We start from the raw sequence: 14824 nt of genomic DNA, 5'->3' as shown, positions 1-14824 counted from the left end.
TTGGGCTCAATTGACATCAACTGGATTCAATTGATATACAATTGATGTCACATGGGCTCAATTGACATCAATTAACACCTAATTGATGTCAATTGGGTGTCAATTGATTATAATTGATGCTAAATTGAATGAATTGAGTCCAATTGACATCAATTAAGTCTAATTGGATATTAATTAATCAATTGGGCTCAATTGATATCAATTGACACCCAATTGGACTCAATTGACATCAATTGGACTCAAAAGGGTGTTAACTGATGTTAATTGAGCCCAATTGACATCAATTGGGTGTTAATTAAGCTCAATTGGATATAATTAACAATAATTGGGTATGAATTGAACTCAATTAACATTAATTAGGTGTCAATTGAGCCTAATTGCATCCAATTGAACTCAATTGACATCAATTGGACAAATTGCATCCAATTTAATTCAATTGACATCAATTAAGCCTAATTGCATCCAATTTAACCCAATTGGACTCAATTGAATCCAATTGGACTCAATTGACATCAGTTAGGTGTCAATTGAGCCTAATTGTATCTATTTGGACTTAATTGACATCAATTGGGTGTCAATTAAACCCAATTAGAGTCAATTGATATCAATTGGGTGTTTATTGATATTAATTGAGTTTAATTGACATCAATTGGGTGTTTATTGATGTCAATCGAGTCCAATTAGATGCAATTGGACTCAATTAGGTGTGAATTAGACTTAATTAATATCAATTGGGCTCAATTGATATCAATTAGATGTGAATTGATGTCAATTGAGCCCAATTCGATGCAATTGATATCACTTGGGTGTCAATTAGACTCAATTGGCACCCAATTGATGTCAATTGAGTCCAAGTGGATGTCAATTGATATCAATTGAGCCCAATTGATCAATTGATATCCAATTAGACTTAATTGATATCAATTTGACTCAATTAAGTGTTAATTGATATCAATTAGACTCAATTGGGTGCTAATTAATGTTAATTGAGCTCAATTAGACTCAATTGACATCAATTAGGTGCTAATTGAGTGTAATTGATGTCCATTAAGCCCAATTTGGCTTAATTGACATCAATTGGATATCAATTGACTACAATTGATGTCAATTTAGCTCAATTGACATCAATTGGGTGTTAATTAATGTCAATCGAGTCCAATTAATATCAATTAGGTATCAAGTAAGCCAAATTGATATCAATTGGGTGTCAATTGAGCCCAATTCACATCAATTGGGTGTAAATTGAACCTAATTGGACTCAATTAACATCAATTAGGTGTGACTTGATGTCAATTGACCCCACTTGGATGCAATTGATATCAATTTGGTGTCAATTGGACTCAATTGGCACCCAATTGATGTCAATTGAGTCCACTTGGATGTCAATTGATATCAATTGAGCCCAATTGATCAATTGACACCCAATTAGACTTAATTAATATCAATTTGACTCAATTGGATATTAATTGATGTCAATTGAACTCAATTGGATGTTAATTGAGTCTCAATTGACATCAATTGGGTGCCAATTGAGTGCAATTGATGTCAATTAAGCCTAATTTGGCTCAATTAACATCAATTGGGTGTCAATTAACTACGATTGATGTCAATTGAGCTGAATTGATATCAATTGGGTCTACAAATCTCTCATCGACACCTTCCACTATAAAACAGAGTCGGCGAGGAAGCAGAAACTCTTGAAAAGTCCACACCCTTGTGAACCAACGAGGCAAAATTGAACCCCGATCAGACGCTCCCTTGCTCCAAAGCTCGTAGCCCTCGCCCACACCATGCGTTAACACGTAACAAGCCTTGCTCAGACTGTAGTATGGACCCATGTGAGTGATCTCGAGACTTTTCTCTTCGCTGTCACGTAGTGTTAGAAATGAGTATTATTCACGCCCACGCAGATGCTACAAAGGAGCTTGAGGAGATGCAGTTAATCACTTACTTTACACATTGATTTATGCAGAGGGCATCGAACCAGATTCTCTCCACTCCATCGCCCATCAGAAGCTCGAATAACTCTAATAGCTTCTTGTAGCAGAGGTCTTGGCTGAAGTCTTCCTCTTCGAAAGCACGGTTGTAAGCATCCGGATGCCGATGCGAGGCTGCTCCGATCCTTTGGCCTATCCGTAAGGACAGTGCTCGGACGGAAGCGCTCCAGGTGTGAGAAAGAACATGAAAATTCCAGTCAAGTGTACAATTCTACTCCTCTGAATGTATTATGTGTGGCCTTGGAATGTTTGAGAATATAGGAATCCATAGGGTATCACCATTTGTACAAAAGGGAACGTGACTGTTTCACGCCGTGAACCACTACGGGCTGCTTCATGTCGTGAACTGCTTCGAGCTATTTCACATCGTGAAACACTTCCAGATAGTTCACGTCTTGAACCACCTCATGCAAGTTCATGCCATGAAATGGTCACAATGATTTCATGTATCATAGTTGGACATGTGTCATGCCCAATAAAGATGGCCACTAGGACTGATAGCTAGGCAATAAATACATCTTCTTTCCTTTTCCACGTGTGCATCTTCTTCGTCATTTTTCCAAGTTCTTCTTTGTCTCCACCTGTTGGTCATTGGGATCATCGTTAGCATTCCGTCTTCCCAGCATTTCACTGCACTCATCCCTCAAGTAGGAACTCAAGGACTTAATTTCGATTTCTTCAATCGTGATTATAATGCCATTGTTGTGAGACTATTGCCCACCTGATTGGGTTTTCCAATACCCTAAATGCTTGCATCTATTCTTTTTCTTTCTTTTTATCTTCCCATCGACATCACCAAACCTATCTACACTTTTCAAGAGGACCACTTCCATCAATCCCCTCACTCACAAAAGAATGTAGGATTGGACACGTGAAATAAGAGTCTACTATTTCACGACATCAAAACCCATCTCAGTTTTACGGATAATAAATTGTTGTCCTGAAATCCACCTTCTAAATGATAGATTTCTCCCGCAATAGTGAATCACTAACACACATCACACACTTTTAGTCATGACCTACACCTCCTACTTCATGACTTATCGTTTCATGAGTTAACAATTCACACACTACTGGTTCATGAGTTAATGATTCACAAACTATTAATTCACAAATTAACAACTCACGGCTTAGCTAGCTCACGCCTCCACACTTCACGATTTAGCCACTTCACGAACTTCCAGTTCATGGTTTAACACTTCATGAGTTAATAGTTCATGCACTTCTTTACACTTCATGATTTAACAACTCATGGCTTAGCCAATTCCACAAACTAACACTTCACGCTTGTTCATGTTAGCCCATAACACACTTCCAATTCTATCTATCAATTTGGAAATACTTCTTTTAGTGACGATCATTTACATGGCCCGAAAAGTGACATTTGGATACATCTCCACACAATAGTTTGATTTAGAGCTCAACATTTTATGCATAAAAACTACAAAAAGTAACATACATAGGCTCATTGGATAGACACCAAATAGCTTTAATGTTGTTTTTTGAAGAACTTATGTTAATCCCATTTTGGATTAACAAAGATAATCCTCCCATTGAGGACATTAATAAGTGTTATTTAAAGGCATTATAAATTTTGTACAATATTAGATACTAGCCCCATCGGAGGCTTTAGTTAGTAAGTTTTGGGTGCCCAAGCCTGAATAAGGGGAGACACTTGTATATAAGGTAATTCATCATAATGGAAGGATACAATACCCGTTTGTGCTATGAGAGCTCTTATCTTGTCTTATGTATGAGAGAGAGAGAGAGAGAGAGAGAGAGAGAGAGAGAGCGAGAGAGTACTCTAGTGCATGCACCTCTTCCATGCTTGTGTGTGAGAGAGTGAGAGGACGATTGCCTTGCATGGTGATGTGAACAAATCCATGATGACAGAGTGGAAGTGGATATTAGAGGAATTGAGCTTCTACAAGAGATCTTGGAGATCCTCAAAGGACATGAGCTTGGAACATTGGTAAGTACCCTATGACGGTTGTCTATTGCTACTTCCAATTGTCAATGTGTGGAGTTCTAGTAGGCCATAACGTTTTTGGCGCCGCTACCAGAGAAACCACCATTGTTTCTTCCTTCTTCTTAGAGCTCTGGCTCCTACTATATAGGATTCTAGAAGTGCATTGTGAAAAACATTGTGGATAAGGTGTGTGTGGAAGTGAACGAATTAGCTTAGTTGTCAAAATTTGTGTTTATTGAAGTGTGTGTGAGTACTTGGAGGAAAGCTACAATTGGATTTTCTTTCAATTTTTTATTTTTGTCACCAATCTCGCTATAGTGTGAGTTAGGAGACGGTGACATGCCTTTTTTTGTTTTTTCAAAAAATCACAAAAATAAAGAGCCATTGATTGTGTTGGTAATTTGCATTACATTCCTTTTGCTTGACACAATCATTCTGTATACATTGGGTAGAAAAATCACACTTTAAATCACTAAAAAAATCATTCTATTGGCTCGACTGACAAATACATGAAAGTGCATGAAGGCATTTACAACATGAAACCCTACCCCCCATTAGTACCATAAATTTCAGAATTGCCTTATTAAAGTTAGTGCAACTTATCCTTACACAACTGACACAAGGAAACGGAAAAGTTTTATCTCGTGAGGACAGGAAAATATTTTCACGGAGAATTGCCATTTCACGATGTGAAAAGGTTTGTTCACGAATTGAAAATTGTCATACCAAAAAAGGGCCATAAGTGCACTATAGTAGTCATACCAAAAAAGGGCCATAAGTGCACTATAGTAGTCATACCAAAAAAGGGCCATAAGTGCACTATAGTAGTCATCCTGACTCAGTTGATGCAATTCTAAACGGGAATTTCAAAGCATGAAAACACAAGTTGTTCAAAACGTGAAACACTTTCACGACGTGAGACATAGTTTGCTATTTCACAACATGAAACCCAGTCTTCTATTTCACAATGTGAAACATCAGTTTGACAAAAACCTGAGAAAAAGGGTTGGGAGTAGTGAGTTCACCTACTGAACTTTTTTCTCTCATGCACTTAAGGTGAGAAAAACGTACTGGATAATACGATCCTGCCCTGACGACAATCCATCTAACCACCTAGGATCTTCCTACCAGAAAAGTGTTGGTTCAGGTCGCTCGATAATGTAGCATTATATGGTAGTGATGTGTGTGAACACACTTAGGACCACCGGGGCACATTTTCCCTCACTCGAAGTTTTTTTCCCCCGTGCGTATGTACACCCTCTTATCTACTCATTTTCGGGGTGAGTACTTATCTTTTGTATCTGGCACACATTTGTTCATTCTAATCTACTGAGTTTGTTTGCTCTCAAGCTTCTCTATCTTGTGTGTGTGCATTGTTGCAATCCTAACCCTAATTCCAACAATTGGTATCAGAGCTAGCTTCCTTGACACTTAATCTAGTAGTCTGCCTCCCTCCTCCACAAACCTGTTTTTCTATCTCCGATTGAGATACCCTCTTAGGAGAAGAAGGTATTTATTGTAGTGTGGTATATACAAAGTTTTTAGGGTCCATGGTGCGATTCAGGTGCGTTTTGCAAACTGCAAGGTTTTTGCAGATGTTCTAGAGAGGCATCATTTTAGATTGGTTTTGCTTGATCTTGGGTGTTTGGGCTGTGCAGTGGCAAAGATTTGGTGTGCAGCAGCATCTACAGCATCTTCAACAACATCGACCATCATACTTTTGCCAATAACACTCTCTTCTCTACTCTGTGTTATTTTTCATACACTTTGCAGGTGATTTAGTCAATTGTTGGCAGTCATCTAAGGTTGCATTCAATGAATACTGAGTACTTGCAAGGTGTTAAAAGATTTTGAATTTGGTAGAGTCAGCTGACAATAGTGATGTATTCAACATGTTGTCTGCTGAGGACAAACTTGATGGGACTAACTACCCATTGTGGTCCTATATGATGACGCATGTACTCGTTGCTAACAGCCTTTGGAATGTGGTCAGTGGTAGTGAAACTCGTCCTATTTCACAACTACTAGTGTAACCAAGTGTGCTGCAGGTATATTTGAAGTAGAATCTGATATAGATGTGGCTCCTCCACATGCACCACCAGTACCTCCCACTACTGTTCAAACGAGATGGGATGGAAGAGATGCACATGCACATGCATTGCTTGCACTTTCTATGAAGCAAAGCATTATTCCTTATATTCGGTCATGTAAGACTTCAAAATAGACATGGGATGCACTTGATGCATTATACCAAGTGCGCAATAAAGCACATGTTGCATATCTGTACAAACGGTTGGAGTCTGAGCACATGAATGAGGAAGACTCAATGGACAACTTCTTGACCAAGATTAAAGATTTTAAGGAGCAGCTCATTAGTGTGGATGAGATATATCCTCATAGTACATTGGTGCCCACAGTTCTCAATGCATACCCTTAGACTCATGATGAAGGAAAATCCAAATTCCCTTACATTTGATGAGCTGGATTCAGTACTCTTGCAAGAAGAGCAATCTAGGCAAAAAAGATATGTTATGTGAGTTGGTGACCAAGCTTTTTTTGCAAGTCAGAAAGCCAAAGGTAAAGCTTCTTCGCATGGTGGCTATAAGCGAAAATCAGAATTCTCAAGTAAGGATGCAGAGAAAGAAGGTGATAAGCCTAAAAAGAAGGGTAAGTGTCAGTATTGCTGGAAACTAGGGAACTACATAAATGAGTGCAAAAAAAGGCTAGAGAAGGAGAAAAAGAAAGAATCGGGCATGGCTGTGGGGGTTGATGCATCTGCACCAAGTGCAAAGAAAAAGGAATCTGCTGCAAGTTTTGCTCAAGATGAATGCACATGGACTGTACATTGCAGTTTTATGACCCTTTTGTTCATGATGCATACATTTCAGTAGAATTGGATGCTTGGTACTTTGACAGTGTTGCTAGTAAGCACATTACTGCACAAAAAAAATTTGTTCTCATCTCTGGGATCTGTCCAAGTGCAGGAACTATCACATGTGCAATTCCTCATATCCTGTCAAAGGAGTTGATAGATTTGTGCTACAAATGGGGGTGCATTTACTCTTTCTAAAGTTTATATGTGCCAAGTGTTAAGAAGAACTTGCTGTCAGTTTCATCATTAGCTTTGTCTCAGGCTTAATGGTGAAATTTGTGGATGACAGATGTACGGTTCAGATAGAAATGATGGTTATTCTATCATTGTCTCAGGTACCTTGTTTCATGGCCTGTACAAGATGGATGTATTTGAGATGTTACAGCATGATGCTTGCTCAGTCTACGAATCATGCTATGAGTGATGCAGAATTATGGCATACACGATTTGGCCATCTGAATTATGTCGTTTGTTACAACTTCAAAGCCATGATATGGTGTCTGAGTTGCCAACTCTTGAGACCCTTGCTAGACATGTATGTGAGGGGTGTATTCTTGGTAAAATGCATCGGGCATCAGTTCCAAAGGATGGATCTCTAAGAGTTGTTAAGAAATTATAGCTTATACATAGTGATGTATGTGGTCCTATGAGGACACCATCTATTGATGGATATCTCTACTTCATCACTTTTATTAATGATTACTCAAGATATAGTTGGGTGTGTCCATTAAAGCAGAAGTAAGAGGTTTTTATGTGCTTTAGGCACTTTATACCCATGGTTGAAAATGCATGTGAATGTAAAGTTGGCACCCTTCATTCAGGTCGAGGGGGGGAGTATATATCCAAGGAATTTCATGCATATATGGCTGAAAAAGGCATAAGGCATCAATGTACAATGCCATACACACCTCACAAAAATGGTGTGGCTCAGAGGAAGAACAGGTCTCTCATGGATATGGCACGATGTATGGAGAAAGCCCAAGATTTACCTCATGGTTTTTGGTTAGAGGCAACTATGTGCGCAAACTATGTGTTTTTATGTGCCTTAAGCACTTTGTATCCATGGAAAAAATGCATGTGAATGTAAAGTTGGCACCCTTCGTTCAGATCGATGGGGGGAGTATATGTCCAAGGAATTTCATGCATATATGGTTGAAAAAGGCATAAGGCATCAATGTATAGTGCCATACACACCTTAGAAAAATGGTGTGGCTGAGGAAGAACATGTCTCTCATGGAGATGGCACGATGTATGGTGAAAGCCCAAGATTTACCTAATGGTTTTTGGTTAGAGGCAACTATGTGCACAAACTATGTGTTCAACAAATGCCCTACCAAGGCCTTGCACTCTAAAACTCCTTATGAAGCTTGGCATGGTAGGAAGCCTTCTATGGCTCATTTGCGTGTATTTGGTTGTCTTGCTTATGCTCTTGTGCTTGAGCAACAAGGTAGTTAAATGCATATTTGTGGGATACAGTTTAGAAAGCAAGGGATATAGACTCTACCATCCAGTCTCAAGGTGGATTTTGGTAAGTAGAGATGTTGTTTTTTGTCAAAAACTGAGTTTATCCCATGCTTTCATCATGTAAAAAAACAGCAAAATGTATGCTCATAAGACATGTTTGATTTTCTCCTACCTTTGTTTAATGGAGGGAAGCCATATGTATAGCAATTGAATGCTTAACCAAGTGCTGAAATTCACCCTTTGCAGGTGCAAAATCAGCCTTTTGATGAGGCAATTATTGAGGATGTAGTAGATGAGGAGAGAGCAGCCATAGAAGAATCTAGGCATATACTAAAATGTCTTGTTGTGTAGACATTCAAGGATACCAAGTTGGTAGCTCCTTTGCAGGTTCTCATCATGCAAATTTCTACTTTATGTAATGAGAGGAGGAACATGTTTCCTTTGAGGAAGCGCAAGATGATGATCATTGGATGCATGCTATGCAGGATGAGTATAACTCTATACTCAAGAATGACACCTGGTATTTGACAGATCTACCTGATGGAAAAAATCCCATTGGTACTAAGTGGGTTTACAAGTTAAAACGCAAAGCAAATGGTAGCATTAATCACCTACAAGGCTAGACTTATATGTTGCAAAGGGGTATGCCCAGAAAAGGGCATTGATTATGATGAGACCTTTGCACCCACATCTCGTATGACTACCATGAGGTGTCTCATTGCTTTGGCAGCAGATCATGGGTGGAATGTACATCAGTTGGACATTAAGATTGCATTTTCGAATGGTGATTTACATGAGGAGGTGTATGTATTGGTGCCTCTTGGTTTTGTGATATGAAAGAAGAAGAGTCTAAAGTATGCGAGTTGAGAAAGTCTCTTTATGGCCTTAAGCAGGCTGCTAGAGCATGGTATGAGAAGATTCATGCATACTTGGTTGCAAATGATTTTTGCAGAGTCCAACAGAGAGCACCCTCTATGTGAAGAGAAGTAAGGACACATTTTTGGTCATTGTTCTATATACGTTGATGGCATGCTGCTCTCACGGGACCTAATATAGATCATATTTCAGCCTTTAAGATTGATTTGCAGTCATCATTTGAGATGTCAGATTTGGGGCCCTTGCGTTACTATTTGGGATTCAATTTATGCAGTGCAATGATAACATTGTTATATTGCAGTCTAAATATATACATAAGCTATTGAGGAGGTTTAATCTTGAAGAATGTAAACATGTGTCTATACCTATGGAGACAAGTACTTGACTTAGTCTTCAAGATGCAGGAGATTCTTTTGATGCTAGTTTGTAAGAGCAAGCTATTGGATCCCTTCTTTATGTGTGCAACACGAGGCCAAATATATAGTATGCAGTCTCATAGCTGAGCACATTTATGCAGAGCCCAGGAATGAAGCATTGGCAGGCTATTAAGATCACTATTTACAGGGCACTCGATATTTTGGATTATTTTATCCAAAGGGGGGTGAGTCACAACTGCATGCTTTTAGTGATTCAAATTGGGCTAGATGTTATGACACACGAGGGTCCACTATTGGGTTTTGTTTTTGCCTTGGTGATTCATGTATATCATGGCTCAGCACGAAGCAACCTATAGTGGCCACTTCTAGCTGTTGTGAAGATGACTACATGGTAGCTTTTACAGCTATAGTTAAGTGTGTGTGGCTGAGACGTCTTATGGGCGGATTTGGGTGTTGGATAGTCATCTAGCACTACAATTTTCATTGATAGCTAGAGTGCATTAGCAGTTGTGCGAGGAACCCACTACGTTAGGGAAAGACTCTCTACATCAGAGATAGCTTGGTCTATGTGCCTACACATGACAACATGGCAGATTTATTCATGAAGGCTCTTTCTCATGAAAAGTTTGAAGCTGTTCGTAAAGCTTTGGGCTTATTGCTTTTTTAGGATTGATCGGCCATACCCTGTATATGTTCACATCATCACTCTAAGGGGGATTTATAGCATTATATGGTAGTGATGTGTGTGAACACATTTAGGACCGCCAGGGCACTTTTTCCCTCACTAGGAGGTTTTTTTCCTCGTGCGTATGTACACCCTCTTATCTACTCATTTTTGGGGTGTGTACTTATCTTTTTTATCTAGATTTTTTCCGTTCTAATCTAGTGAGTTTTAGTGCTCTCAAGCTTCTCTATCTTGTGTGTGTGCATTGTTGCAACCTAAACCCTAATTCAAATAGATAAGCACTCAATTGAGGGTTGCAACCTAAACCCTAATTCAAACAGATAAGCACTCAATTGAGGGTTGCAGCTTGGAGAAATTTGACCACTCTAGAGAACAATAGTGAATGATCCATGGAAGAAGGACTAAGGTTCTCCAGAATTGGAGAGGAAGGAAATCCCTCTTCTTCTGCAAATTCCAACAAAATCTTTGATATGGCCAAAGGCATTAGGAACTCAATGGAGTCTTCTTGGGCCCTTTTATTTGGCAGTTTAAGGGAGTCAAACCTTTTCTCTTAAGAAGAAACGTTTTCTAATTTGAAGCCTCAAAACGGCTACTTTATTCGAATTTGAATTTTGGGGGAAAAATGGAATTTAAAATCTAGCGGATAAAACCATATCATGTAATATATCTATGGAAAGATCTTGATGCGTAGATCACGGATCTGTAATCTCCGCTCAAATCGGAGCTTGTATGTAGAAGTTATGGAGGTCCGAAAATTGTAAAATTGCCCCCTCCCCTTTTTTGGGGGAAAAAGTGCACCCTTTGATCACTCTTACACCTCTCTTACAAACCATTGGTTTTTGCTTACATGGCGGGCTCCTATTTGTCAAAAAGTTAAACGTTTTCATAACCTCATGGCAAATTAAAGGGCCCAAAAAGACTCCATTGAGTTCCTAATGGATTCTTTGGTTTCCATACCGGTATAGAGGATGAGGCTCAATTTGAGGGCAAGGATCCATCACAAACAAGTGCGGGACACGGTCCAAAACCCAACTTACGAATACATACATCCCTAACGTTTGGACCCAAGAACACTAACCCTTTTTAAGACTTAGTCGAATCCAGGGTTCGACGGGAGAAGGAAAATGCTACAAAGACGTGTCAAATCTTATGAGGCTTTGGCTCAAAAATCACAATACAATTCAAAGAGAATATAATTTGCACGAATTTTTGAGGTAGAAAGAGAAAAACTCTATATATAATCAAGAAAGTTCTTACAACAATTTGATATGAAGCACTCCGAGGAAGAAAGAGCTCGAACCACCCGGCCACCCCCAAGCTATCTCACTCGCACTCACTCTCATGAACAACGCGCACTCATGCTCACACGCACTCACAATCTTCTTCTTCTTCTTCTTCGATTTTCTCTCAGTTCTTCTTCTTTACACCAAAAGCCAAAAGTGGCCCTATTTTGCGCTTTCTCGAACCACATGCCATATTTTTGGCAGCGTAGCCCCCCTTTTTGGAAAATCGAGTTTCGAAAGCCTTGTTCACACACGGTCATCATTCCCATGAGATTACGTTTTTTTAAAACACCGCGAAAATGGTCCTTTCTCATGTATGCCACTCATGCCTCAGTGACAATGCGTATGCTCAATAGCTCATCTCAAACGTTCCATCCTCCTCTTCAACTTTGTATTTGTTCGTCCGAGGTTAAATCTTTGTCCTTGACCTCCATTTAGGACCTCTAATGTCTCGACACGAAAACAGAGGCACAATTTTAGCACAAAACCACTCAAAAATAGCTTTGGAGTTGTCAAATGGATGTGAAATAATGCGAATCACAAAATTTTCAATCGAGCAAAGTTGTTCTATGTACAAAATGGAAAAACTCTCTCATAAAAAACTTCTCCTAATTCAACCTCTAACCCAATCAAAACTCACCCACAAAAATGGCATTTACCTAAACATGACCAAAACCCAAAAAAAATTCCTGCAACACAAAATTTTGTCAAGATGTACTCACAAAGCATTCTACACACTTTCTACAACATGAATTTCCAAAAAATATTTATAAAAAATTATGAAGCATCAAAATCACCCCTTTGAGAACTCTATCCTTACAGTTTAAATGAAGGAAATTCTACATGCAAAGAATCTGAGTCTACCCATGAAGCATCTTCTAAGGGATATACATCCCACTTAACCAAAACTTCAACTATAGTCTTATTTCTAAGTTTCCTCATCCTTCTATCCAAAACTTCAACCATAGTCCTATTTCTAAGTTCCCTCGTCCTTCTATCCAAATGAATTAAGGTTCGACCCTCAAACTCCCATATTCTTGAATCCTAAATTTATCTTGCAAAACATGAGAAGGATTAGTAAAGTAACTTTTCAATAAATTCACATGGAAAACAAGATGCACTTTTATATTGTTAGGCAATTCTAGTTCATAAGCCAATATTCCCACCCTCTTTAAGATTTTAAAAGGACCAACAAAATGGGAGGAGAGTCCCCTATCCTTCCCAAGAATCAAGTTACTCTTCTTAGGAATGACTTTCAAAAATACCATATCATCAGCTTGGAACTCACGAGGTGCATACTTCTTGTCATAATAGAGTTTCTTTCTATGTTGAGCCTTCTTGATACACTCCCTAATAGTCTTGACTTCCTTATCCATCCTCTCAAGCATCTCTTTGGAAACCTCAACTCGATTCTCTGGGTTTGAAAAGTTCACCAGTGTATAACAGTTTTGTCCATAAATGACCTCGAAAGGTGCCATTTCGATGGAGCTATGCCATGAACTATTATAAGCAAACTCAGCTAAAGGTAAGAATTCAATTCGATTGGTTTTCTTTTCATTGACATACTTTCTAAGAATATCCTCTAACACTCGGTTTACTCTCTCAGTTTTCCTATATGTTTGAGGATGAAATGCCGTGCTCATCCTGAGCTCAGTAATACCGATGGCTCTAAATGTGGCTTGCCAAAAATAGATGTGAACTTTGAATCCCTATCAAGCACTATACTTTGAATCCCTATCAAGCACTATACTTTGAGGCATACCATGCAAATGAAAATTTTCTTTCACAAACAACTTAGCTACCTGAAGAGCACCATCTATCTTCTTCCTAGGGAAGAAATGACCCATCTTTGTCAATTGATTGACAACTATAAAGATAGTGTCATATCCTCCTCTAGTAGTGGGTAATTTAGTGATAAAGTCCATTGAAATAAATTCCCACTTCCTAGAAGGAATGTCTAAAGGTTACATTTGACCTGGCATTCTATGTTGTTCAATCTTGACTTGTGCCGACAATATAAACACTCTCTAATGTAGCGTTGGACATCACTCTTCAAACTAGGCCAAAAGAAAGCTTTTTGGACCTTACTATATGTTTTGTTATATCCAATGTGACTAGAAAATGGTGCATCATGACAATCATGAAGAATTTTGGCCTTAAAAGAGGATTCACTAGGCACACAAAGTCTCTCATTACAGTACAAGTTCCCCTTGACCAAATGAAAATTTCCCTTAACCCTCTCAGATGGAGTCTTGGGAATTCTCTCTAAGATGCTCACATAAAAGGGATCTCTCTCAATGTGAGCTCTAATTTTTTCCATTATGTCCGATCGAACGAGAGTCAAGGGTCGTCTACTCAAAGCATCAACCACCTTGTTCTCCTTACCCTTAATGTACTTGATCTCAAAATCATACCCGCACATAGGAGGTCCATCCACCTCCTTTGCCTACTTTTCAACAAAGGTTTAGTGAGTAGATATTTTGAACTTTGATGATCAGTCCGAAGTTCAAACTTAACACCAAGCAGGAAATGTCTCCATGTGTACTTTTGGGGGGCCTTGGCCTATATTAGGCTTAGGGGTCATTGGCATTGTACCTTTTTGATCATATTCACTCTATAGACATCTATGTCTTCTTAGTACTTATGCCCAAGTGTCTAGGCCCCATTCCCCATGTGCATGTGCAAACAAATCTACTTCATTACAGTAATTTACAAATGTGCATATGAGGAAAATTCATAGGCTCACGGATGAGCTATAAGATCTTTCCATTCAACAATTTTCGTGCCTGTGATGCATGATAGGGTTTTGGGAGAGGTAAATCCTTTTTTATCTTTAACACGGTCTTAAATCCTTTATCCAAATGGTTGTATATGTATCAAGACCTTTAAGATACTTGGAGAAGAAATATATATTCTCAAGCATCAAAATTAGAGCATACCATAGACTTGCACAAATTAAAAGCATAACCCTTAATAAAAATAAATAAATAAACAAGATAATTTGAAAATAGATAAGAGATGAACATTGACACAAGATTGGTTTGAATCTCCCCTAGTTGAAAGTGACCCCTTGTACCACTCACCCATATTTATATGTATTAAAAATCTTGCTTTTCAAAAAGATAGCTCCAAAAATAAAGTAAAAGTACTTTTGCATTTTTGAGTGTAAAAGCTCTTACAAAAATATTGTAAGCTATAAATATAAAGTCTTGGGCGTACCAAAAATATAAGATAGTAATAAGTATGTACAAAGTTTTAAGGCCTTAGCCTTACAGAAATATTGATGCCAAAGTATAAAATC

General features: G+C 38.6%; 1 protein-coding gene across 1 annotated transcript; it reads right to left on the bottom strand.

Annotated features, from left to right (window-relative positions):
* Window positions 1-1586: 1586 nt before the first annotated feature.
* On the bottom strand, window positions 1587-13001 carry LOC147608667 (uncharacterized). The gene is made up of 3 exons (XM_086788295.1): window positions 12789-13001; window positions 1952-2208; window positions 1587-1866 (listed from the first exon to the last, which is right to left on the bottom strand). Exons 1-3 carry the CDS (start codon window positions 12999-13001, stop codon window positions 1587-1589), a joined length of 750 nt encoding a protein of 249 aa, XP_086644421.1.
* Between the last annotated feature and the right edge of the window lie 1823 nt (window positions 13002-14824).

This window comes from Cibotium barometz, chromosome 52 (genome assembly GCF_041138505.1).
Source record: "Cibotium barometz isolate CiBa-2024 chromosome 52, ASM4113850v1, whole genome shotgun sequence".
NCBI classification, from domain to species: Eukaryota; Viridiplantae; Streptophyta; class Polypodiopsida; order Cyatheales; family Cibotiaceae; genus Cibotium; species Cibotium barometz.
The sequence above is the reverse complement of the archived record's forward strand: the minus strand, read 5'-3'. Positions and strand labels throughout refer to the sequence as shown.

What these genes read in the sequence shown, in the direction of transcription:
- LOC147608667 (XM_086788295.1), bottom strand. Translation starts at nt 13,001, where the DNA reads ATGGCACCTTTCGAGGTCATTTATGGACAAAACTGTTATACACTGGTG. An exon ending in AGTTCCAAGCTGATGATATG is followed by an intron (nt 2,209 to 12,788) that starts GTATTTTTGAAA and finishes TCAGAGGAGTAG; the next exon opens with AATTGTACACTTGACTGGAA. An exon ending in TGCATAAATCAATGTGTAAA is followed by an intron (nt 1,867 to 1,951) that starts GTAAGTGATTAA and finishes ACTACGTGACAG; the next exon opens with CGAAGAGAAAAGTCTCGAGA.